This window comes from Pelophylax lessonae (assembly GCF_965119305.1).
Source record: "Pelophylax lessonae genome assembly, chromosome: 6".
NCBI classification, from domain to species: Eukaryota; Metazoa; Chordata; class Amphibia; order Anura; family Ranidae; genus Pelophylax; species Pelophylax lessonae.
Window position 1 is genome coordinate 42,728,853 of NC_138773.1, and position 26,890 is coordinate 42,755,742.

At 45.9% G+C, this 26,890-nt stretch overlaps 1 protein-coding gene across 1 annotated transcript in view; it reads left to right on the forward strand.

Annotated features, from left to right (window-relative positions):
• LOC309557949 (nmrA-like family domain-containing protein 1) overlaps positions 1-15,247 on the forward strand; it is a 33,640-nt gene extending 18,393 nt beyond the window's left edge. Inside the window, exons 3-6 of the mRNA XM_082260821.1 lie at positions 2,536-2,774; positions 6,803-7,052; positions 11,216-11,406; positions 14,964-15,247. Of these exons, the coding sequence (XP_082116947.1) occupies positions 2,536-2,774; positions 6,803-7,052; positions 11,216-11,406; positions 14,964-15,143 (860 nt within the window). The 3' untranslated portion in view covers positions 15,144-15,247. The remainder of the gene's footprint in view (positions 1-2,535; positions 2,775-6,802; positions 7,053-11,215; positions 11,407-14,963) is intronic.
• Positions 15,248-26,890: the final 11,643 nt, after the last annotated feature.

A 26,890-nucleotide genomic window follows, 5' to 3' on the forward strand; every position in this document is an offset into this window, starting at 1 on the left:
TTCCTCCAATACAGCTGTTGTCGAGGTTCCTCCGCAGACTGGCGGTGGAAAAGGTGCCAGTAATTCTGGTAACCCCAGATTGGCATCACTGGTCTTGGTACGCAGACCTGGTAAAGATGGTCATCGAGGGAGGACCTGCTGTCTCAGGGGCCGATCTTCCATCCTTCTTTACAGTCGCTGGCTTTAAGGGCATGGCTGTTTAAGTCCAGGTGCTGAGAGACAGGGGTCTCTCTGAGTTTGTGATCCATACCCTGCTGAGGGCTAGGAAGGTGACTTCCAGGAATATTTATCATCGTACTTGGTGTGAATCGCAAAACTTGCATCCTCGCTTGTTTTCGGTAGTGTGGGTCTTGGCTTTCTTGCAGAAAGGAGTTGAGCAACGGTTGGCCTTGTGCATGATCAAGGGCCAAGTGTCGGCCTTAGCTGTTTACTTCCAATGCCCGTTGGCAACTCATTTCTTGATCTGTGCCTTTATTCAAGGGGTGCGTCGATCTGGCTCCCCCGAGAAGATCCCCTTTGCCTCTGTGGGATCTGAATTTGGTTTTGTCTGAGTTCATTTACAGTAAATGAAAACATTGTTTTGCCTTCACTCTGTCCTAAGCCTATGCATCCCAAGGAAATTGCCTTGCATTCTCTGGATGTGGTTCAGGCGATCAGGGTTTACCTGTCAGCCTTTTAGGACATCAGATTCTCTTTTTGTCCTTACTGAGGGATTTCGTAAGGGTTTGGCTGCATCAGCTGTGACAACTTTCAGATGGATTAAGCAGACGATTGGTCAGGCCTATTCATTGAAGGGTCAGGTTCCTCCTTTCCCTGTGAGAGTGCATTCTACTAGAGAGCTGAGTACCTCTTGGGCTTTTCGCCATCAGACATCTGTTACTCAAGTGTGCAAGTGTGTAAGGTGGCGACTTGGTCATCCGTGCATACTTTTACAAAATTCTACAAGGTTGATTTATTGGCATCTTCGGCAAGGTTTTGCAGGCTGTTGTGTAAAGAGACTTGTCTTTTTCTCTTTAAGGGGTCAAACTTTTTTCGTGGGTAAGCTCCTGTTGATACTGGTTGAGCTTTTTTCTTACCCAGTTGGCTACGTTTTTGGCCTTGGATATACGTTAACTGTTTTTTGGTTGTGTTTTTCCCACCCCTCATGCCTATACTGCTTTGGGACTTCCTAAGTGTAAAGAAGCATTGCTGCTGCGTCTGTCAATGGACTTTAGAAAAAAAGGATTTTACGGTAAGTTCTTACAAAAATCCAGTTTTCTTTCCCACTTATTTTTTTGTTTTATATTTAAAGGTTACTAGGGGGGCCAGCATATAGTGGAGTGGGTCGAAGTCAAAAGACCTGATATGGTTGCTTGTTCACGCTATGTTAACACTTGACCTTAGAGGAAGAGCTACTGCTGCCCCCCCCCCCCCCCTCCACAGCAGAACAGCTCCCAGTCACTAGACTCTTGAGCTTGGATCAGTACTCACAATATCCAATAGCAGCTGCTCTTACCACGCACTCTTCCATGAGTCCTCCAAACCAGGTCTTAGGCTCCAGAAGATATTAAATACAGGCCCTCCCAGTTCTGCTAAATCTGGGACCTTGATGACCATCAGCAGACTTCAGCAGGACTGCCTCAAAGGGGCAGCAGCCCCTGAGGCTGGAAACCTCTCCAGCAGTTTCAGAGCAGGGCTGCTTCAGACCCTAGACTAGACTATTTATGTTCTCCTCCAGCCACTTACTGGGCACACCTTCTCAGGGATTGGCTGAAGCACAATACATTTTCAGGATACCTGTTTTGACTTTCCCATCACTCCATGTTCTGCACACCTCCAGAAGGCAGAGGGGAAACAATCAAACCTGCAGCCTGTGAAAGTAAAACCTGCTCCAATGACTACAGAGGAGCCAAAAACTAAAGTTACCTAGCATCCTATACTAGGAAGGTACTACCTGTACATATCTTCATTGCATACCTTATTTTAGACCAAATTATGTGATCACGGAGTCTCTGTGCTTCTCTATGCAATGCAGACAGGTTGGTGAAAGGGGTTGACAGGGTGCTGTACATAGCTTCCTGAAAATGTGGTAACTTTCACATGTGATGCTGAGCCTCCATGATTAGAAGAACTGAAATCCAATAAATGAATGGGGCAAGCCAGGTTGGGGAGGCACTCTGCTTAAAAATCCTGTTGTGGCCTGACAACACACAGAATTTTTGAGGACTGAGTGGTGTCAGCCCTGCCCATTGCCTTTTGCCAAACTACAATGCAATCCCTCCCCCTCTCGGATGTCTACAACATAGGGACTAAGCATTTCGTAGGCCAAGATGAGACCTAGGAGGTTGCTTTCAGACAACACCGTAAATTTGTAGAGGACAGGATCAGGTTTTTTTTTATTTTATTTTTTTAACTCTTATTAGAAAAAAATGGTTTTAATGGTTTTTGTCAAATTTTTATATTTAAGGCACCACTAGGAAGCAAAAATGAGATGTTCATTGTTTAGAATCTGTCCAGGAAAACATCTTGCTCTGATGACCTTTGTCTTCTGTACAGGAGCTCAGGGTGGCTCTGTAGCCAAGGCTCTGCTAGAAGATGGCACCTTTGCCGTCAGGGCGGTGACTCGTGATGTCAAGAAAGAGTCTGCTTTGAAGTTGAAGGAGGCTGGTGCAGAGGTGGTGGCCGCAGATATGGATGATGAGAAGAGCATTGAGGCCGCCTTGAAGGGAGTTTATGGAGCTTTTGTGGTCACCAACTTTTTGGAACATTTCAGCAAAGATAAGGAAGTTGCCCAGGTAAGCTGAGACATCCCATGTTAATGCTATGTGATAAAACCTTTCCTCATAAAGGGACCCTCTGTTACTATACTATATGTACCAGGCTGGTATTCCAAGTAATACAGACATGTAGACATTTCTCCTCTGTAGATATTTCTAGAGAAGAAATGTAATTGTTTTATCATCGAATCCAGCCTTTCTCAACCTTTTTCTCCCCACAGGAACCCTTGAAATAATTTGCAAGTCTTAGGGAACCCCTCATAAATCCCATTCATTGGTGTTCAATACTAAGAATGACCATTACACTGGCGGTGAACTGGAACAATTGCCTTCTAACAGTGGTGGTAAAAATACCACCCATACAGACAGATAAAAAGAGTGTATGCAGTTGGCTCTGCCAAGTGGCAATTACCCTAGACTGCGGCCAATCTTAACACTGCTCAAGGAACCTGTAGCGACCTCTGGCGTTGCCCTAGGGTTCCATGGACACCTGGTTGAAAATGGATGACCTAGCCTGTAAAGGGAAATACTTAGGAGTCCACTGCTGTCCCCTTGTTTGCTTCTGAATATGCTCATTCCTATCTGTCTTCTTTATCCAGTGACTTCTGTAGCTTTTGAATCCCTGTCATGGAGCATATATAAAGATCAGGGAGTTTTGTCTCAGATTATCTAATTCTTTGTATGCTTGTTCCAGGTCAGTGCCTTGGAGAGCATAAACTGTCTGCAGGAATAACCTTTCACGTACTATTGGATGTCTGCACATACAGCATACAGTATCTCTCAAAAGTGAGTACACCCCTCACATTTTTGTAAATATTTTATTAAATCTTTTTATGTGACAACACTGAAGAAATGACACTTTGCTACAATGTAAAGTAGTGAGTGTACAGCTTGTATAACAGTGTAAGTTTGCTGTCCCCTCAAAATACCTCAACACACAGCCATTAACGTCTAAACCGCTGGCAACAAAAGTGAGTACACCCCTAAGTTAAAATGTCCAAATGGGGCCCAAAGTGGCAATATTTTGTGTGGCCACCACTATTTTCCAGCACTGCCTTAACCCTCTTGGGCATGGAGTTCACCAGAGCTTCACAGGTTGCCACTGGAGTCCTCTTCCACTCCTCCATGACGACATCACAGAGCTGGTGGATGTTAGAGACCTTACGTTCTTCCACCTTCTGTTTGAGGATGCCCCACAGATGCTCAATAGGGTTTAGGTCTGGAGACCAGTCCATCACCTTTAACCTCAGCTTATTTAGCAAGGCAGTGGTCGTCTTGGAGGTGTCTTTGGAGTCGTTATCATGTTGGAATACTGCCCTGTGGCCAGGGGCAGACTGACCATTCGGGCACTGCCCAAGGGCCCAGAGTCAAGGAGGGGGCAACTTCCCAGCCTATCAATTTGTCATTATTCATCATTTTTTATGATATTTATTTCATCCATTTACTTCTACCTATTTATATTGCTGCCTGTTTTTATTGTGGTATATTTGAACTTATTTTCACTGTGCACACCACTATATCACCTTATTTATATTTATTTTCTGTTGCTTTGCTTAGTATTGTTTTTAGATGTGTATTCATATTTATTCTTGTGATTTTTATATTTATTGGGGTCAGGAGCACTGAGGGGGTGTTAAGAGCACTGGGGGGGGGGGGTTAAGAGCACTGAGGGGGGGGGGGGTAAGAGCAGTGGGGGGGTAGGAGCGCCGGTTCTATTTATGATTTTTATATTCCCTATATATAACACTTACAGTATATCTGTACACTGAGTGCTTTTCCCAAAATACTGACATCTGTACACATTGGTGGGAAGAATACTCCTTACTTTGGTGGTCAGTGAGAAGAATGCTCCTTACATTGTCATTGGTGGTCAGTGAGAAGAATGCCCCTTACATGAAAATAATGTTCCTTACATTAATGGTCAGTAGGAAGAATGTCCCTTACATTGGTGGTCAGTAAGAAGCATGCCCCTTAATATGGTGGTCAGTGGAAGAACTCTTCTTACATTGGTGGTAAGTGGGAAGAATGTCCCTTTATATTGGTGGTCAGTGAAGAAAATGCTCCTTACATTGGTGGTCAGTAGGAAGAATGCCCCTTACAATGGTGGTCGATGGGAGGAATGGCCCCCTTACATTGGTGGTCAGTCAAAATTATATAAAGTAAATAAAAATGGTTAAAAAATTATTGTAAAGCACATTCAGGTAGGGTGTTATGTAGAATGAGTTCAAGTATGTAAACAATAATGGCGGCACATATGTATGGAAGGAACTTCAGGAACGTCGGAGTGAGAGCAATTCTAGGGCCATCATTTTGTAACATGCTGGTCAGAGCTTTTTATTTTTTGTAAAAACTGCTAGTTTTGATTAAAGCTGCTAGCTTTAATCAAAATAAATGATAAAGAATAAAATAACTAAAATGCAGCGCTAGTAAAGTCCACAACATATGATGAGTCCACAAATAGGCAATTTGTGATGAATCCACAGTCACAAAACACCTTGATGTGTGAAGATGAAAAACGATAGTGGATAGGATTGGGACAGCATGCACCTCCACCATATAAAACAAATGGCCTCTTACTAGATCATAATGATCACTGCTCTCACAGTGATCATAAATGCCTTGAGATGCTAAAGCACACTGTGTTGAGTCTCTCGTGCAGGACAGGGTGGTATTATGGGCGAATAGGTGTCTTCCACCTGGGTTCAATAACAATGATAAAAAAAGGTCCGGTATTGCCTAAAGTGATTCACCACCGTCCCTAAATCACCTTTTTTTGGTCCCGTTCTTTCAGCTCCCGGACCAGGTTTTCTTACCCCCGACAGATGGGAATGCTGTTCTGCTACCCATACTCAACCAACTAAGTATGGGTCCCTATATAGGGTCCATTATGGGGTACATACCTCGTAAAAGTTTTATCAGACACTTTCCAAACTATTGTTATATCATATACACATATATATGTTTTTACAGACATGCATATGCACATCTACTTCTGAAGAAGTGAGCAGTTCGCTCACGAAACGCGTCATGTTTTGAAGATGCTTATCTACAACTATGTAACAATACAATCCACAATTTTTAAGCATGTAAAACCGACTACTGAGACAAGGTGGGGGCAGAAACAAGGGGGGTGCTGCAGGAGAGGTGCGAGGGCCACATAAAATGGCCTGGGGGGTGGATTCCGCGGGCCTTGTGTTTGACACCTGTGGTCTAGACCATCTTTATGCAGAGCAACAATTCTTTTTTTCAGATCCTCAGGGAGTTCTTTGCCATGAGGTGCCATGTTGAACTTCCAGTGACCAGTATGAGAGAGTGACAGCGATAAAACCAAATGTAACACACCTGCTCCCCATTCACACCTGAAACCTTGTAACACTAACAAGTCACAAGACACCGGGGTGGGGAAAATGGCTAACTGGGCCAAATTTGGACATTTTTTTACTTAGGGGTGTACTCATTTTTGCTGCCAGCGGTTTAGACATTAATGGCTGTGTGTTGAGTTATTTTGAGGGGACAGCAAATTTACACTGTTATACAAGCTGTACACTCACTACTTTACATTGTAGCAAAGTGTAATTTTTTCAGTGTTGTTACATGAATAAATATAATAAAATATTTACAAAAATGTGAGGGGTGTACTCACTTTTGTGAGATACTGTATCGCCACCCTCCTACTGTCCAACAGGCTCCCCTTTTGGACACAGTGGAGACACTCCCTCAGACCAAGATGAATCACACCTGGACACATGCAACAGGCAGAACTAACAATCAGGCTCCCCTGATAAGCAGGTGGAGCTGCTAAGCTTTTACCAACCTAGCACCTACCTAGGAGGGTGCTACATAAGGTAGTCTGCCCCTCACTGAAATGTTGTAGATTAGGACCTTTGCTCTGTATGTACAAGCAGTTACTTCTCTGCAGAGGTCCAGTGTGATTGACAGCTACAAATCCAATCAGCTATCCAATTAGCAGAGAGCACAAGTTGGCTGAATTTGTTTTTGGCAACTTATATTTAGCAGAATGTTGCGACTGACTTCTTTCTTTCCAGGGCAAATGTATTGCAGATGTGTCTAAACGTCTCGGCCTGACGTTGGTGGTGTTCAGTGGCTTGGAGAATGTGAAGAAGTTGACCAATGGAAAGCTGGAGGTGCCGAATTTTGATGGTAAAGGGGAGGTGGAGGAGTATTTCCGGGAGATCAGAGTGCCCATGACCAGTGTGAGACTACCCTGTTACTACGAGAACTTGCTGACCTTCTTTGGGCCACAGAAGGACAAGGATGGTGATGGCTACACTCTGGGTAAGATGATGGTGTATCAGTGTTAAATAACCTGAGATGCCCCATTGATGTGGAATTAAAGTACATATATATAAAAGTACACATATATATATATATATATACAAATGGACATCTAGTGCGTGTTTACAGCAGTGGCGTACCTAGAGCATTTGGCACCCGGGGCGGATCCTATATCTGGCACCCCCCCCTCTTAAACTGTAAAAACACTCACAAAAATTTGTAATGTTTTCAAGAGTATTTATTGCACAAATTTCACAGCCCCCCATCACAGTGCCCCTTACAGTCTGTCCCCCCCCCCCTCCCTGCAGACATGATACAAGAGATGGTCAGACTGCAGATATGATACAAGAGATGGTCAGAGACTGAGGATGTGATGCAAGAAATGGTCAGAGACTGCAGACATGATACAGGAGATGGTCAGAGACTGCGGACATGATACAGGAGATGGTCAGAGACTGCGGACATGATACAGGAGATGGTCAGAGACTGCGGACATGATACAGGAGATGGTCAGAGACTGAGGATGTGATACAAGAGATGGTCAGAGACTGCGGACATGATACAGGAGATGGTCAGAGACTGCGGACATGATACAGGAGATGGTCAGAGACTGAGGACATGATACAGGAGATGGTCAGAGACTGCGGACATAATACAGGAGATGGTCAGAGACTGAGGATGTGATACAAGAGATGGTCAGAGACTGCAGACATGATAGAAGATAGAAGAGCACTAGGGGGGGCCGGAGAGCACAGAGGAAGCAGAGAGCACTGTGGAGAATTAAGGGGGGGTTGGAAAGTGAGAGGGGAGGAGAGCACTGGGGGGGTAGAGGGGGGGTGCTGGAGAGCACGGGGGGGAGCCAGGATGCAAAGGGGGTGGAGAGCACTGGGGGGGGACTGTAGATTACTGAGGGGGGGGGCCAGGTTACACAGGGGGGTGGAGAGCACTAGGAGGGGGGACTGGAGATCACTGATGGGGGGGAAGCCAGGGTGCACAGGGGGGCGGAGAGCACTGGGGGGGGGACTGGAGATCACTGATGGGGGGGAAGCCAGGGTGCACAGGGGGGCGGAGAGCACTGGTGGGGGAACTGGAGATCACTGATGGGGGGGAAGCCAGGGTGCACAGGGGGGCGGAGAGCACTGGTGGGGGACTGGAGATCACTGAGTGGGGGGGAGCCAGGGTGCACAGGGGGGCGGAGAGCACTGGTGGGGGAACTGGAGATCACTGATGGGGGGGAAGCCAGGGTGCACAGGGGGGCGGAGAGCACTGGTGGGGGACTGGAGATCACTGAGTGGGGGGGAGCCAGGGTGCACAGGGGGGTGGAGAGCACTGGTGGGGGACTGGAGATCATTGAGGGGGGGCAGGGTGCACAGGGGGGTGGAGAGCACTGGTGGGGGACTGGAGATCATTGAGGGGGGGCAGGGTGCACAGGGGGGTGGAGAGCACTGGTGGGGGACTGGAGATCATTGAGGGGGGCAGGGTGCACAGGGGGGTGGAAAGCACTGGTGGGGGACTGGAGATCATTGAGGGGGGGCAGGGTGCACAGGGGGGTGGAGAGCACTGGTGGGAGACTGGAGATCATTGAGGGGGGGCAGGGTGCACAGGGGGGTGGAGAGCACTGGTGGGGGACTGGAGATCATTGAGGGGGGGGCAGGGTGCACAGGGGGGTGGAGAGCACTGGTGGGGGACTGGAGATCATTGAGGGGGGGCAGGGTGCACAGGGGGGTGGAGAGCACTGGTGGGGGACTGGAGATCATTGAGGGGGGCAGGGTGCACAGGGGGGTGGAGAGCACTGGTGGGGGACTGGAGATCATTGAGGGGGGCAGGGTGCACAGGGGGGTGGAAAGCACTGGTGGGGGACTGGAGATCATTGAGGGGGGCAGGGTGCACAGGGGGGTGGAAAGCACTGGGGGAGCTGAAGAAAACTGGGAGGAGGGGGGCTAAAAGGCACTTGGGGGGGGCTGGAGAGGGGGGGGTTTGAAGATCACTGGGGTGGGGTGCTGGATAGCACTGGGGGGGCCAGCAAAGGAATTTGTATATTAGGGGCGGTGGGACAGCTGCATAAAGAGGAATTGATCTTCTTTTCACATATCTCCTGTTGAATGCCTGCAGGAGGGAGAGGAGGAGAATCGATCATTCAATGGACACAGGAGATATATGAAAAGAAGATCAATTCCTCTTTATGCAGCTGTCCCAGTGTTGTGCCGATATCGGTTTCCCCTAAGGTTTCCCCTTGGTTTCGGCTCGGATCGGAACTCCGCTCCGCACTCCAGCCCTGCCAGCTCTGCCTCTCCAGCCGATCATTACTCCGCACTGCTCCGCCCATTGTGTCTCCGTTGAAACTATTTAGAAAACATTACCTCCTGATCCCGCCCCCGTACGCGTCCCCGATGCAGCCATTCAGTTTGTGATTAACAATGAGACATGAAACGATGCAGCCATTCCGTTTGGGGATAACAGTGAGACAGCACAGCACTTACCTTCTCTCTTCCCGCCTCCTGTGAGCAGCGCGCCTGCCTTCACAAGGAGATGCGTGCCGGCCCGACGGTGCCGGCGGGCACCCCTGAGCGGTCTGACACCCCCCCCCCCCCCCGTTCGTGGCACCCGGGGCGGTCCGCCCCCCCCTTGGTACGCCACTGGTTTACAGACATTAGAAACCAGAGCAGGTGAGAATACTCTTGCCTTGTCTACATGTAGGTGGGGTGCAGCATGGTGTGGAGTCAATGTTTTACACCAGCCGGTGCAATAAACTTGTATTTAAGAAATGCAGCAACAGTTCACAACAAACCCTGTGGGAAAGCCACCCACCTGGACACTCGTAGTTCAGCAGCGTGACAGGAGTATATTCCAGCCAGAATGACAGTCTGTTGACAGGGGACTGAATACGGCCTGGCCGACTGGTCCCCAATCAGGAGAATGTCCAGGAGAAATGAAGCCCTACTCTTGCCCTCCTCATCAGGTACCTTTCCCTAGCACTATTACTATCCCTCACAGATGGGGTACCTGCCCCTCCACCTGCAAAAAGTGCATCAACACCTGGAACCAGGGCCTTAAAAATGCTCTTCCTGTCCCAAGATGGCTGCTTCAGTTACATGGGGCAACAGCATCTAATAGGATAGCTTACCCAGTGACCCAGGATGCCAGGAGGAACCTTCCCCCTGACTTCCTCTCCAGCAAGGCTGCTGCAGAAGGGCACCACCTGCCGTGGAGAAAGTAGGCTGCACCTGCCTGCATGTAGCCAATACTTGGCACCCTTCAGTTATTCATTGCCACTAGTCTTACTTTGTTTGATTTTTTTCCCTTTTTAAGACTATGTTCCTGAAAGTGTAGTCACTATTCCCCCTCGGTAGGCCCAAACATGCAAGCTGGTGCAATTCATTGTCTGGGAGTGTGGGGACAAATTTCTTCTGTGGTCCAACTGTGCCCATCCAATGTCTATAGCCAGCATAAGCCTGTGGGGATTTCTTTGGACCAGTGGTTCCTTGGCCTAATCTTTACTGTTTTTCCACAAGTTTGTCACTGTAAGCTGTTTTGGCTGGAGTGTAGAAGGGTTAGAACATCTGTAAGGCCTTTATTGCTGTCTTCTTTCTTGCTGGGGGGGGTATCACCCTCTTGGTTTGTCCTGGTGACCATGATTGCTGAGACAAAGTGATGGGAAAGCCAAAATATGACAATTTTCATGGGAACAGAAGGAGATTGATAGCCTTCCGAAGAGGTTCCCTGTTCTGGCGACAACTAAGGCTGGCCATGTATTATACCATTCCCATTTTCAATTTCCTTTAGATTTACCCTCAACTATGTAGTGCAGGGGCTTACCTTGCCTGATTTGCATACAAATTGAAAGTGTTTAGGTTTGACCTCCCATATTATATGGTTTTGGTAAATCTAAAGGAAAGTTGTACAAGAAAGTTTTATAATGTATGGCCAGCCTAAGAGTCAATTTTCTCTCACTTTCTGTTGTGCCTCTAGGAGAAGAAGTACAGGGCAATCTCTCCAACAGGATACAGATGGTAAAAAAACATTCATTTTAACCATTCTTTAATTTACCAAAAAAATAATACATTTCTCAGAGTTCATCAATAAATCTTGACCTCATATGGACTTGTATAAAATGAAGTATGATCATATTCTATAGTGTGATGCTGAAATGTATTATCTTGCAGCCCTCCCTATGGGTGATGTCCCCCTGGACATGTTTTCGGTGAAGGATCTGGGTGGCGTTGTTCTTAGCATCTTGAAGTCTCCCTCAGAATACGCTGGCAAGGACCTTGGTCTCAGCATGGAGAAGCTGACGATAGAACAGTACGCTGCCATAATGACCAGAGTGCTTGGCAAGAACATCAGAGATGCCAAGGTAATAAGGGGTGATGAGTGATTGCTCCAATCTAAAGCAAAGCTTACACAGGAAACCAGGAGATCTACCCAACATGGACATAGACAGAAATCCAAATCTAGTAGAGAATTAAGAAAGAGAGATCCAGATTGAGTTTTTTTTTTTTTTCCCCCCCATTTCCACTTTATTTGTGAATACATTCAGTATGAAAGTCTAAGGCTCTTCGGGGGTTCTCAGTTTCTTTTCATCGGGTCTTAGGGATGGAAGAAAAGTTAAGATCTGGATAAACTATTCTCAACCTTTTTTAACACATCGGAACCTTTAAAGTAGAAGTCCACCCTAGCAATAAAATCCCTGCATCAACAGACCTCTGCGATCTAACACTAACCTATCTAGCCCTGTAAAGAAGAAATCGGTATAGTTACCTTTTTTGAAGCCGATCCAACCCGATCCCACACTGAGCTGTCAGCCGTGGCTTCGCTGTGGAGGAGGGTGCAGAGAACACATTCGACAATGGAAGCCCCATAGAAAGTCTAAGTGAGAGTCTCTCCCCATTCATTTCACAGCCGTTGTCGGCTGTGTCCTCTACAGAGCTTCCGTCACGGGAGACAGGATCGGATTGGCTTCAAAAAAGGTATGTATACTGATTTCTTCTTTACAGGGCTAGATAGGTTAGTGTTAGATCATGGAGGTCTAAAAATTCAGGGATTTTAGTTTTAGGGTGGACTAACACTTTAATATAACTTTTAGGTCACAGGGATCTGCTTCTAATAACTGCTATATCTACCAGTTGGGGTACATTACCATTAACAGTAATATGGGATATAAGAATAAATAAAAGAATAAAGAGTGCAGTTTGATTACGATTTTTGTCTAACAAAAATAATGCAGACAGTAAAGTTGGGTTCGCTCATATTGGTGGTTACTGGAGAAATGACAGCTTACATTGGAAAAAGAGCCCCTTACATTAGTGGACAGTGGGAGAGGGACCACCGTACAGTGTTGAACAATGCAAAAGGTGCCCCCTTTTTTTTTTTTTAAATTGTTGGCCACCCTGGGCCTGCACAGTCCAGGGTCACTGGGGAGAAAAGCCTCCTTATACTGGTGGTTAGTGGACAGAAAGGCCAATTACACTGGCGATTATTGGGAAGAATTCTCATTACATTGGTTGTCAGAAGGAACCAGGACTTCATTAAACTGGTTATTTAAAAGAATGCATCCATTACAGATCACTAGATATGTTCATTGGTGTCAGCAGTAATTTACTGGAGAGGCAGAAATTCCTCAGTGTGGGAGAAACTGTGCCCCCATCACTGGTGTCCATGGGAGAAACTGTGCCCTCCGTCACTGGTGTCCAATAGAGAAACTGTGCCCTCCGTCACTGGTGTCCATGGGAGAAACTGTGCCCTCCGTCACTGGTGTCCAATAGAGAAACTGTGCCCTCCGTCACTGGTGTCCGTGGGAGAAACTGTGCCTCCGTCACTGGTGTCCAATGGAGAAACTGTGCCTCCGTCACTGGTGTCTGTGGGAGGAATAGTGTCCCAAGGGCCTGATAAAGGCAAGCAAAGGGCTGCATCTGGCCCGTGGGCTGTAGTTTGGAGACCACTGCTCTAGAGCAGCGGTCACTAAATGGAGATGCTTCTGCCCGGACCGCTTGCGGCTCCCGGCTCACTAGCAGCCGTTGTTGTGTCGGGCCGCGAGTAGGGGAGTGACATCCCGCGCGAGCCGGGAATAGGGGAGTGACGGCCTGCTCGAGCCGTGAGTAGGGGAGTGACGTCCCGCTCGAGCCGCAAGTAGGGGAGTGACGTCTCGCGCGCGCCCCGCCCCCTGCAACTGACTAATGGACATCGCGGTGTCCTGTCGGGCCGCGAGTAGGGGCGTGACGTCACTCGCGCGCCCCGCCCTCTGCTCCTGACTGCGGCTCCCTCACATCGGACACTATGTGCACGCCCCGCCCCCCTGTTCGCGGCTTTTGACTCAGCTGGCTCCAGGTATGTGGAGCACATTTTTAGAGGAGAATAATGCAATTTAAAAAAAAAAAACCCTGAAGTGTGCAGACTGGCATGTGTTGTTGTGCTCATTAGAGTGCCCCATAAAAGAAACAAAATATGCCCATCAGATTGCTCCCTTGACATAAAATGTGCCCATCAGCGTGCCCCTTATTATATGCTAAGGGACACGCTGATGGGCATATTTTATGTTAATGGACTCGCTGATGGGCATATTTTATGTTAAGGGACACGCTGATGGGCACATTTTATGTTAAGGGGCACGCTAATGGGCATATTTTATGTTGAGCGCAACGCTGATTTACACGTTTTGTTTTGCCCATCAGCGTGACCCTTATCATAAAATGTGCCCATCAGCGTGCCCCTTAACATAAAATATGCCCATCAGTGTGTACCACAGCAAAAAATATGCACATCAGCATGCCCCTTAACATAAAATATGACCATCAGCATGACCCTTAACATAAAATATGCCCATCAGCATGACCCTTAACATAAAATAAGGGGCAAGCTGATGGGCGCATTTTATGTTAGGGGCACTCTGATGGGCAGAACAAAATGTGCCCACCAGCGTGACCCTTAACATAAAATATGCCCATCAGCGTGCCCCTTAGCATAACATTTGCCCATCAGCGTGACCCTTAACACAAAATAAGGGGCACGCTGATGGGCATATTTTATGTTAAGGGTCACGCTGATGGGCATATTTTATGTTAAGGGGCATGCTGATGTGCATATTTATGCTGTGGTACACACTGATGGGCATATTTTATGTTAAGAGCAACGCTGATTTACACGTTTTTTTTGCACATCAGCAATCCCACCATCATAAAATGTGCCCATCAGGGTGCCCCCTAACATAAAATGTGCCCATCGGCATGACCCTTAACATAAAATATGCCCATCAGCGTGCCCCTTATTTTGTGTTAAGGGTCACGCTGGCGGGCAAATGTTATGCTAAGGGGCACGCTGATGGGCATATTTTATGTTAAGGGTCAAGCTGGTGGGCACATTTTGTTCAGAGTCAGCACAGACTTGAGATTCGGACCTCAGCCCAATGAAAATTTTAGCGACCGGACCTCCTTGAATTTTAATTCATTACCCCTGCTCTAGAGGAACCCAAGTTGAGAGAAGCTGATTTAAATCCCTGCCAAATCAGTGGCGGGAAATAGATTTTCAGAACTGGCACACATTTCTCTGTCCAAACAAACATTGACATTTCCGGCATTCTTAAGCCCTGATGAAGGAGGCCTCTTGGAACCCCCAGACCATGTTGGTCTTTTATGCTAATATAACAGTTTTGGCTGGAGTTATACTTAAAATGTAACTGTAATTAGAGAATACAGGACTTGCCCCTTCTAAAAATTCTATTTGCCTTTTTGTCAACCTTCAATAATTGCTCACCCAAGACAAGAATGCAGCAAGTGAAATTAGAACTTCCTGGCTGAAACTGAGGACAGGGAATCTGCATGCAACTAGCATTTTCAGAAGGCCATGAATGTCAGGTTACATAGTACACTGCAGGTCCCTGTTTAATGGAGCTTAACTTTTACTCTTTAACTTTTGCAGCTGACTCCCGAAAACTTTGCAAAGACGGACATTCCCGGGGCACAGGAACTGGCCAACATGTTTATTTTCAACCAGATGAAACCAAACCGCGACATTCAGCTCACCCTTCAGCTCAACCCCAAAGCCAAGAAGTTCCAGTGCTGGCTACAGGAGAATAAGGCTGCCTTTGATAACCTGTGAAGCTTGTTCCCTAAATCGTGAAAAGACTGTAGTGTTTCATATGAACTTGTGTTTCCCATGTCACGTGGGTCAGAATTTGGACTTTTTTTTTTCCATGCAAGGCAATGACCTTTTCAACTAAAACCAACAATGACTGTCATCTGCACTTCTGTATTAATAAAATGGATATCCTGAATCCTTGTGGGCTTCATTTCATTCTGCTTGCAGTTGGTAAGGATGAAAAACCACAGGTCCATCCCGTTCACTGCTCTATATTTTGTTAGCTGAGAAACTCATCTAAGGGCTCTTTCACACGGTCCGCCTCCGTAGGTGGATCCGTGCTGCTCAGCGGGGATCGATCCGCCGATCCCCGCTGAGCCGGCGGATGACAGCTCCGTCTCCGCTTGCAGTGCGGAGAGGGAGGTGTCACAGCTCCCGCTGCTCTCTATGGGGGATCGGATGAGAGCGGACCTATCTTGTAGGGTGCTACATCATTAAAAAAAAAAAAAGCAACAAACATGTTATACTTACCTGCTCCTTGCAATAGTCTTGCACAGAGCAGCCCCGAACCTCCCCTTCTGAGTTCCCCCACCAGGCACTCCAGGCTCCTCCTCCTTAAAACGCCACCATAGGAAGCTGTTTCCTATCGGCTCCAGTGTAAACACAGTGCTGCTCACGGGATTTGATTGACAGCAGCAGGAGCCAATGGCTCCCGCTGCTGCCTTGTAAGGAGACAGAGATAAACCAATGCTTCTGCAGATGGGCACAGCGCTGGATCGAGGACTGCGGTAAAAATGGAAACTGGAAGAATTTTTTTACCTTAACCACTTTTCGACCGCCGCACGACGATTTACTGCGGCGGTCAGCCCCTCACAGGCAAAGTGACGTAGTACTACGTCGCTAGCCTGTGAGGCTCTAGGGAGCGAGCGTGCGCCGCTAGAGGTGTGCTCCCGCTCGCTCACGGACCCCCGCACGTGTGTGAGTGGCGGACCCCATGTCCGCCGGGCTCTCGCGATCGTCCGTTGGAGCGGGAGAAAGGCAGGCGGCTAATGTAAACACAGCCGCCTGTCATTCTCCCCTGTGTAAGAATGGAGATCATACGGTTCTACTATGTAGGACCGTTGATCTCTGTTCTCACACCAGTAGCCACAGTCAATCACAGTTAGAAACACACCCCTAGGGACACACTTAACCCCTCCCTCTCCAATAAAGTTAACCCCTTCCCTGCCAGTGTCATTTTTACAGTAACAGTGCATATGTATAGCACTGATTACTGTAGTAATGTCACTGGTAACCCCAATTTTTATTTATTTACTTTTTTTTACTAGTAATGGCGGTGATCAGCGATTTTTAGCGGGACTGCGTCATTGCGGCAGACAGATCGGATCCCTAACTGACATTTTTGACACTTTTGGGGGGACCAGTGACATCACTACAGTAATCAGTGCTAAAAATATGCACTGTTACTGTAATAATGACACTGGCAGGGAAGGGGTTGACCCAGGGTCGATCAAAGGGTTAAGTGTATGCCTAGGGGTTGTTTTCTAATTGGATGGGCTTGTGGAATCCACACAGAGGCCTGTGAACCTAAATAGGAGGATCACAGGTGCCCGTGCTGTTTGGAGAGAGAACGTGTTTACAACAGCTGACCATCGTTCTCTCTCCACGGGGAGCGATCGCGGGTGCCCTGGGGTATTCGCGGCCGCCGGCCCCAAGAATCAGCCTCCCCTCTGGCTAATGGGGCGTCTCTGGCGGCACACACGCTCCCCCAGGATTGTTTCCGCGGATCGTCCTGCAGGTACGGCGATTCGCGCAGCCGAGCCAGCCTGGCAAAGTATATATGCGGTGAGCAGTCGGCAAGCGGTTAAAAGGTTCCCTCACCCAAGATGGTCGTCAAAGTCTTGTGAGAGTTCAGTGTCCAATCAGACCATTTTCTTCTTTTGAGGCATTGCATGGAATCAATAAGGGATCAATTCCCTATGAGACTCCCCTTCCCAATCAATCATAGCACTGAGCCACCTACAGGCAGGAATGCTAACTGCACCTAATTACAAAAGGCTAAACCTGTTTCTCATGTGTTCTATATATTGAGGTTAATTAGGACCTGAACACACATCTCCATTTCCACTGCAGGTTAGTAATAATAATAAAAAAAAAAAAAAAAAGGCAGGGATGCCTGAAATTACTGGACTCTTTGATATACAGTATGGTATGCTCATTTAGCTGTAACCCCCTTGTATTTTATTTAATTGGGTGTTTTGTTTGGAAACCCAACCAGTTGCATGCACATATTGCTGGTGCTGTCCACCCTCCTAGACATTTATATAAAATATATTAGAAGCCAACAAAAATGCATGTTTTCTTATATATATATATATATATATATATATATATATATAAAATGTGTGTGTGTGTTATTGGTGGTATGCTTTGCATGTACAGTGATCAGAATATAATATTTTGGCTATAATACTCCATTTAATTAAACCCTTCATTTATTTTTGCTGTTATCATTAATGCTGGAAAAGGACAATAAGCGGTCTAACCAGTCCTGAGACCAGTCTTAGAAATTGCAAAGTCACCGGGTTAGCCTGCAGTTTTCAGTTGAAAAACATGATTGTTGAAGAGAAATATGTCATTAACCCTCCTAAACCCCGTTTGCAGTGATTGCAGTGAATTTGGTAACATGCATTACAATACAAAGTGAGGCTTTGGTGTAATTTGTATATTTGCAGTGTCCATTCATGGCCATAGACAAAAGGTTTGGTAATGGGCCTATAAATGTGACCTCCGGCCTTCCCGGTTCAGTCATGCACAGTTGTAGTGGCTCCTCTCCTGTACTGAAATAACTCTGCTTTCACCGCACACTGCGAGCTTCTCATAATGTGCAGCAAATCAGAGCTCATCTCCTTTCATGTCAGCATACCAAGACCATTTCATGCTCCCAACTTAGTGGGAACAGTTTGGGGATGGCCCCTTCCTTTTCCAACATGACTGCACACCGGTGCACAAAGAAAGGTCCATAAAGACATGGATGAGGGAGTTTGGGGTGGAGGAACTTGACTGGCCTGCACAGAATCCTGACCTCAACCCCATAGAACACCTTTGGGATGAATTGGGGTCCTTTAACACGGGCGGTCCGTATGTCCGTTTTTCCTCCCATCCGTTTGCGGATGATATACGGACATAATGCATGTCAATGGGATTGCGGATGACCATCTGCTGACATCCGTTTTGCGTCCTTTCCATTCAGTTCCGTTTTTGGAACAGAAGAGAACCCTATTTTTCTTCCATTTAATAAACGTAACGGATGCAAAAACGGATGTCAGTGGTGTCATCCACTGACATCCGCAATCCCATAGACATACATTATGTCCATATATCATCCGCAAACGGGTGGGATGATAAATAGACAAACGGAACGGACACTCCAAAAGTGCATCTGTGCCCGTTTAAAAAAAAAGTCACTGAGCAGGGGAAAAAACTGAACGGACCCTTAGGCCCTTTTCACACTATCCGTCCGTCGAACGGATTCCGTTTTTTTCAGCGGGGGATCGAGCCGCCGATCCCCCGCTGAGCAGGAGGATGACCGATGTGTCTCCGCGCTGTGTTTCAACTAAATTAACACAATTTTAGTCGACTAAAATGCGACTAAAACTAAAACAATTCAGATGACTAAAATACGACTAAAACTAAAATGGCATTTTAGTCTTAAGACTAAAATACGACTAAAACTAAAATGGCATTTTAGTCATAAGACTATAACTAAACTAAATAAAAAATTGACATCATCAAAATTAACACTCCTTCTGCTATAAAACATATCCAATAAAAAAATGTAAAAAATCAAATATCTTCATAAATTTAGGCCAATATGTTTTCTGCTACATATTTTTGATACAAAAAAAATCCCAATAAGTGTATATTGATTGGTTTGCTCAAAAGTTATCGTGTCTACTAACTATGGGATATTTTAAAGGAATTTTCATTTATGTATATTTTACTAGTAATGGCGGCGATCAGAGACTTATAATAGGGCTGCTATATTGGGGCGGACAAATTGGACACTGACACTTTTTTGGGGACCAGTGACACTAATACAGTGATCAGTGCTGAAAAATATGCACTCTACCAATGACACTGGCTGGGAAGGGGTTAACATCAGGGGCAATCAAAGGGTTAAATGTGTGCTTAGCCTGTGTTTTACTATATTATGGGAGATGCTTTTGTTAGGGGAAGGCATGGATCCATGTCCGTGCTTTGCAGGAACACAGAATCAATGCCTTCCTTACTGACAGAACTGCCGGTGTCCTGAACGATCAGCGGGTGCCGTTGGACATCAAGTCTGATATCCGGAAGTACAGGATCATGTATATACACGTGATCCTGCACAGCGCTGCTGCCTTGTAGCGATAAAACTGCTAAAGGGCAGTCGGCAAGTGGATAAGCACCGGTGACCTTCACTTTCTGCTATGCCATCCTAAATATTGCACACAACATTTTGGCTGCACTATCCCGTCCATTTTGATCCCCCTAGCACAAGGTCCGTTCTGTGCTTCTGATCACCTGTGTTGACTAGGTTTGAGCTTCTGTCCATGGCATTAGCTTGGCATCCGTTTTTAAGAAACTTCTGAGATCAGATCAGTCACAATTCATTGACATGTAGCACTGTCCCCATAGGGCTTGCTGTATGATGACTTCTTGGACCTCCTCTGATTACCTGCAGACAGCCACTTGGGGTACAGTTCACACATCCATCCTTACTCCCAGGGGCTCGTTACTCAATAAACAGTCCAGGGGTTTTGATTTTTGGTATTTATTGTGGAACTTGGATGGGAGAAGGAAATAGTGGGATAATCCAACTTGAGCTATTTTCAGTTGACAAGGACAACTCTCACTTGTACTCACCAGGTTACTTGTGGAAGCAGACACAATGCTTTAACCATACTGCCACCTGTATGGAAAGGGTTACGTCTTGCTTTTTCTACAGCAACAGACTTGGTGTACTACATTATCTTCAGGACACTATAGCATCCCCTTTACTGACACCTGTCCACTGACTCTTCTAGCTGAAGGGATGGCCCCTCTCAGGACAGGCCCTATGACACAGATCTGTACTCACTGTATGCAGAATCAGACCCTTTCCGGTGTCTCCCTTCCAGTCAGCTCTGCAGGACCTCCGGGTTCGGTTCCTCTCTAACTCTTTAGGCCCTCAGGAGGGGCAGCCGCCTATTCCCCTGGGACTCCACTCTCCCGTTCAAGACCCCGAGCAGATATGCCCTTGGCATTTATACAGTACCCCAGCATGTACCGAGGCTCTTTCCTATGCCAGTCACCAGGGCTGTAACAATGCCCATGCACTCATTTGTCAGGTTTCCTCCCACTGTTCAATATGCCTCCCTATTGGGACCAGTGAGAAAGACTTCAGACAAACTGAGCTGCACCTGAGCAGACCTCACAAGCAGATCCTGCTCTCTGGTAGGCTGAGAACAATATAGATTTACCTGGCAATCTCTCTGATACACAGAAAAGATCCAAAACTATACTCTCTCTGGCACCTACCTAGGAGACCTGCAGTTGATTTGCTTCCAGCAAGCTTTTGCATTCCCACAGACTTGTAAAACCCGCTTAAAGCAAACAAATGAACACAGGCTATTAAGTTCTCAGCAGGGATTTCCCATCACTTCATGTCCTATAGCTAAAATATGAAGTGAAAAGATATCCCTTGGGGACCCCCAGGTCACCAGAACTAGTGTCCTCATTGGAAAATTTCACCTCTATTACTTTTCTGGGGACAACCCAAAATTTGGATGAAATTTTCTTTTACTTTCAGGAAACAGGACAAATAGAACGGGATGAATATCCCTTATGGGGGCACAAACATCAATAAAACCTGACAAGGGCTCTAATCCCCCTCCATGCTATCCAAAACAAACAAAGTTTTGTCTTTTAGTTATACTTTAAGTCTGGGGAACTAGTAAGTTGGTGACATCACTTCCTCCTGATAGCTGGTGCCACCATAGCTCTGTCTGTGTGTACCCTGCTGCATAGTAAGTGTCAGCTCTGGGCAATTTTTTTCTCTTATGGGGTCTTTGTTTCCGATAAGTCTGCTTAGCATCTGGCAGTATGAGTATGTTCTATTTTTTTTCTTTGTTTTCTTGGCAAGCCAGGATCTGCTCTTCAAGAACGATTCCCTCTTTGTCACGTGTCGTCAGCAATATAAGGGAGGGGGGATTCCTCCTGCTGGAAGATTCAGAGCATGCTCAGTGAGAGGCAGGCAACCCTTATGGGCCTTTTTGTCTGAGGCCTTGGCAGAGACGGAATATCGGCTGTAAGCTGTTTTACTGTGAATCCATTTCTCAGACACCTGGTAGGTGGATGTGGCAGCTGAGAATACCTTTATTTGTCACCAGTCTTATCCTACAACTCAATGTAGGTTTACCTCTGTAGCATATTTATCTACTTACATGCTTCTATACTGCTGGTTAAAGTGTATTTAAACCTATTACATACCTAATTGAGACCTTGATGACAAAGGGGCCTCTCTTGCACCTCCCTGTCCAATACCCTGAAAGTGGCAACTGAGAATGTGAGGACATGGATTGGCACGAGCATCGGTGTTACAGCCAGATGTGTTGAGGCTGGCAGGTGCATGGCCCAGGTGACTATAGACTCCTGGACAGGAACCAGATGCAAGAATACCAAGATTTAAGAGCAGGTGGCAACAACATGGACAGGATTCAAGCTGCATTCAGTAACAGTCAGGCAGCAAGGTACCAGTTCAGGAGACAGGACTGGAGTCAAATCGGTATTGGTAACAGTTGGGAGTTGAGGACTAAAGTCAAGGTTGGTAACAGTAGGGAAGGTACCAATTCAGAAGACAAGATTGCAGTGCAGGAGGTCGTTAACAGTTGGGTGGTGAAGGTATCGAGTCAAGGATTCAAGCCACGGTCAGTACCAGTTGGGGTGTGAAGGTAAAAATTCACAAGACAAGGTGTGAGGTTGGAATTCAAGCCAAGGTTGGTAACCGTTGGGCAATAAAGGTTCCAAGTAAAAGGACAGGATCAGAGTCAAGGACTGAAGCAGAGGTTGGTAAAAATCTGGCAATGAAGGTACCAATTTGGAAGGCCTGATTAGAGTCAAAAGTTCAAGCTGAGGTTAACAGTTGGGTAGGGAAGGTACCATCTCAGAAGACAGGATTACAGTGCAGGATTGAAGTAGAGGTCGATAACCGTTGTTAGATGAAGGTTTCGAGTCAAGACAGGATAGGAGTCGAAGATTCAAGCCAAGGTCAATACAGTTAGGTAGTGAAGATACCAATTCACAGGTTAGAAGACCGTATCAGAGACAAGAATTGAAGCAGAGGTTGGTAAAAATTCAGCAGTGAAGGTGCCAATATGGAAGATCAGATCGAAGTTGAGGATTATAGCCGAGGTCGGTAAGAATTAGGTAGTGATGGTACCAATTCAGAAGACCGGATTGGAGTAGAGGATTGAACCTGAGGTTGGTAACAGTAGAGAAATGAAGGACTAGAACGTGCTACTGATCCCATCTACCATAACCACATTGCCATCTTTGGTGTACTTCTAAGCTTGGAACCTTTTCCTGTGGCCCTGTGCCTGAAATGCATACTAGAACTGCATTGACAAAGGGTCTGCCACAGCAGGCTGCAGTTGGGATTTGTAGACCCATACACCTACTAAGGCCACTTTGGACAAAAGCCAGTTAACCAGTTAATAAGCATATCTTTGATAGGAAATGGGAGCACCCAGAGGCACAGGGAGGACATGCAAATTCTATAGTGTCCTGGCTCAGGTTTGACCCAAGGACCCCAGTGCTGCAAGGAATGAGTGCTAACCACTAAACCACCCTGCTGCTCCAGGTGCTACCTTGCGTTTTCTTTATTAATGTAGCAAGGTGTGCCCAGGCCTGGGTTTGGCCTTATCAGGACTCTCCGCATGGACGGCTGCTGGAAATCAGAACTAAACAAAAAGGAGCGATATGAAATGTGATGTACTGGGATGAGTTTGCAGATTTCTGTGCTTTTGTCACCCATGAGTGTTCAACGATGGAGGGATTTATCTTCTTATTTCCATCTCCTCAAAGGGCTTTGTAAGAATGCTTTTATATATGTTCCTCTTCCCCGGTTACTTTGTGTTTGTGCACTTCTCTTCTCTGATCCAGCACTAGAGATGTAATTATGGAGTGTGGGGTCTAATCTCACCTGGAGCGGTATGGTCAATGTTTAGCATTCCTAGGCTGTTATGTTGATCCAATGACTGCGCAGTTTCTGCATTGCCATGGGACAAGTATGCAGGTCAGAAACTCCAACTATACATTGACTCTTCCACACTGCAAAGTTACAGCTCGTTATGTTGTGGTTTATCGGGGATATGGCTGAAACTATCAGCCATAACCCTGGTATCTTTTTCTTCAGCTGGTGGCTGGCTCTCTCATGAAAGTGAGCCGAGCTGCTCAATAGACACTGGATCACTTTCCACAGCGATTTTTTTTTTTTTTTTTTTTTTTTTTTTTCCACAGATCTCTCCATAAAGTGGACCTGTCATTCTATTTTTTTTTTTTTTTTTATTAAACAGGTTTTTATTAGAGAAAGAGAGAAAATACAGCCAATTACATGGTGCTGACATTGAATTTGAATTTCCATTCAACATGTCCTGTAACAGTTTTCACAGATATATGATACAGTGTAGTAGATAATTTAGCATCTACCTTGCCAATACATACATTATATTCATCACTTTCGAACCTCATGCAGTATGCTATAGTCAAACTGCCATCGAAAAATGCACCCTAACTTAATTTCGGAGACCCATTATGCCTGTGCCGGCCTGGCCAGACATTGCATCAAATACATCTGAACCAGTTCTCGGGGGCTAAGACCTGGAGTGTCAAGCCAGGGTGCCCATCATTTTTCAAATTTGCCCAGGCAGCCTCTATGTTGGTATACATATCTTTCAAAAGTGAGTGCGTTTCCCATGTGTGTAACCCATTGCTGAGAGGAAGGGGAACCCAGAGTTTTCCATTGCAGTAACATTTCTCTACGAGCCTGAAAGAGGGAAGGAGTATTGAAAACCCATGTATATTCTTCCGCGATAACGTCATCAAGGATGCTCAATAGACCATATATAGGGTCAAGTGCTACTTTGGTCTGGAATACCCTGTTAAGGGTGTTCATAACTTCTGTCCAGTAGCAGTGAAGCTTGGGACATCGCCACAGTAAATGGATAAGGTCACCTCTGTCCCTTTGACATCTATAACAAACAGGGTCTGCATTAACTCCCATATGATGGAGCTTGATGAGAGTAGTGTGTACTCTCAAAATTATATTGTAATTATAAGTTACAATTATAAGTTGGGATAGTCTCTGCGAGGAGATCCTGGAACTTGTTACTACTGCTTGCAAGGCCTCATCCCACTGGTCGCCTGATAATGGACCTATATCCTTCCCCCCCCCCCCCCCCCATCTTTCACACCCCAGTAGGGTGAGCATCCAGGAATTTGTTCAGCAATATGCTATAGCATTAGGATATAAGACCCTTGGCGTTAGTAACTGAGGAGAGGAGATGGAATACAGGTGCTGGTGACAGAACCCATTGCGTATTCCGTCCCTGACCTCTAACAGCATGTTGCAGTTGGACATAGTAAAATTGCATATATTGGGGAAGAGAGAATCTCTCCTGGAGAGTTCTAAAAGGCAGTAGGGACCCTTGACAGAAAATGTGATCCTGTTACAAAGAGATGTTCAATTATTATTATTATTAATTTATATATATATATATATATATATATTATAATATAATTAATTTTATTTTATTCCTATTACAAGGAATGTAAAGGGACAGCCAAATCCTTCATTGATGGTAGAGGCTTATATATAGCATGGAGCAGTGACAGGGTATCAAACAGTAGATTCCGAAAATTTAGAACATTCAGGAAATTCACAAAATTCAACGAGCTGGGCACAGAGGTTAAGAAATTTAATGAACTTAGAGCAATTTTGGAGTCTATGTTCTAGTGGTGCGGTTTAGTCTGTGTAATCTAATTAAAGTACCTGGGCTATCTTGCATACCCTAAAGCCCCCCAGACATACTAACACATACACATCAACTATTCCCAGATATAAATAAAGTTTGGGGTTTATTATTGGTCTAAAGGCCGTATGGGCTACACTATTTTAATTTCTGAGGAAAAAAAAAACAAACAACATTGCTTTGGATGGTATATTGTGTATACTTAGCAATATAATCAAGGTTCCAAGAAAACTTTAAGGCTCAGCTCAGTGTTTAGTCCGGCCGGTACCAGAGTGTTTAACCTAAAGATCCAGGCCTTCTCTTTCCTGAGGAGTACTTTATCATAGTCATCCCTTCTAGGGGAGCGGTTTAATGCCCAGAACCCCTTGACCTTTAGTCCTTTAGGGCTACTATCATGTTTATCCGCGAAATGTAGTCCTATCGGGGTTTCTTCCTTAGGCGAATACTTTTGAGATGTTCCCCAATCCTAACCCAAAGCTGTCTCTTGGTCTTACCAATGTACAGCTTCTGGCAGGGACATTCGATTACATAAAGAAGGTGTGTAGTGCCACAGTTTATAAACTGATGTATCTCATAAACTGTGGTTTTACTGGAATTTGTAAAAAAATTGGATTTGTCAACAAACCTACAGATGCCACAGTGGCCACATGGATGCATACCCTTCAACATCGGGAGATCCATGAGCCAGTTCCTATTGGCTTTTTTCTTAAATTCAGAATGTACAAGGTGGTCACTTAAGTTGGTTGCTCTTTTCGTTACCATTAGAGGTTTGGGGCCAACTAAGGCCCCCAGTCTCTCGGATCTTTGTAGGATATGCCAATGGCATTCCAGCACCCTTTTTACCTCATGCAACTGGCTCCCATATTTTGTGATCAACCTCGGAGAGGTCATGTGTTTATCTCTGGTGTCAATTTTAGGGGCCAGAAGTTCATCTCTAGTCTTTCGTCCTGCTTTACGTTTGGCTTTCCGTAAGGTACGGTGTGTATAACCCCATTCTCTAAACCGTTCATACAGTTTTTTGGCTTCCTTAAGATAGTCGCCATAGTGGGAACAGTTCCTCTTCAATCTAATGAACTGTCCCACCGGTATGCCTTTTTTTTAGAGATTCGGGGTGATGGCTATCTGCTCTGAGGAGGGTATTGGCCCCGTGCTCTTTCTGTAGGTAGATGTTAGAAGTCTACTGTCTTCAAGCCGAATGATTAAGTCCAGGAAAGAAATTTGTACCTGGTCCACTGTGAATGTGAGATGGATGTTCCTACAATTTAAGATTAAGTTCTCCCATAAATTGCTCTATGTTTAGTTTGTTTGCCATTCCAGACAAGGAGTATGTCATCTATGTACCTCAGCCAAGTCAAGGCATGGCTGAGGTACATGGAGGAAGCATAGACTGTCTCCTCCTCCCAGAGGCCCAGATGTAAACAGGCATAGGAGGGAGCCCATGGGGCACCCATGGCGGTGCCTCTAATCTGTTGGTAGGGCAAGGTCTAGGATCTCCAGGAGGAATTAATTTTGTGGCCCATATTGAGGAAATTTATTTTCAAGGAAATCATATACTGCTAGGGTACCCCATTCATTGGGTATAGAGGTATACCGGGACTCAACATCAATACCTACGAGGAGGACCTCCCCTGTGAATTTTAGCCCATTGATCTTATTTAGAACATCTCCAGTGTCTCTCACATAAGAGGCAGTTCCACCACTAGTTCTTTTATCAGG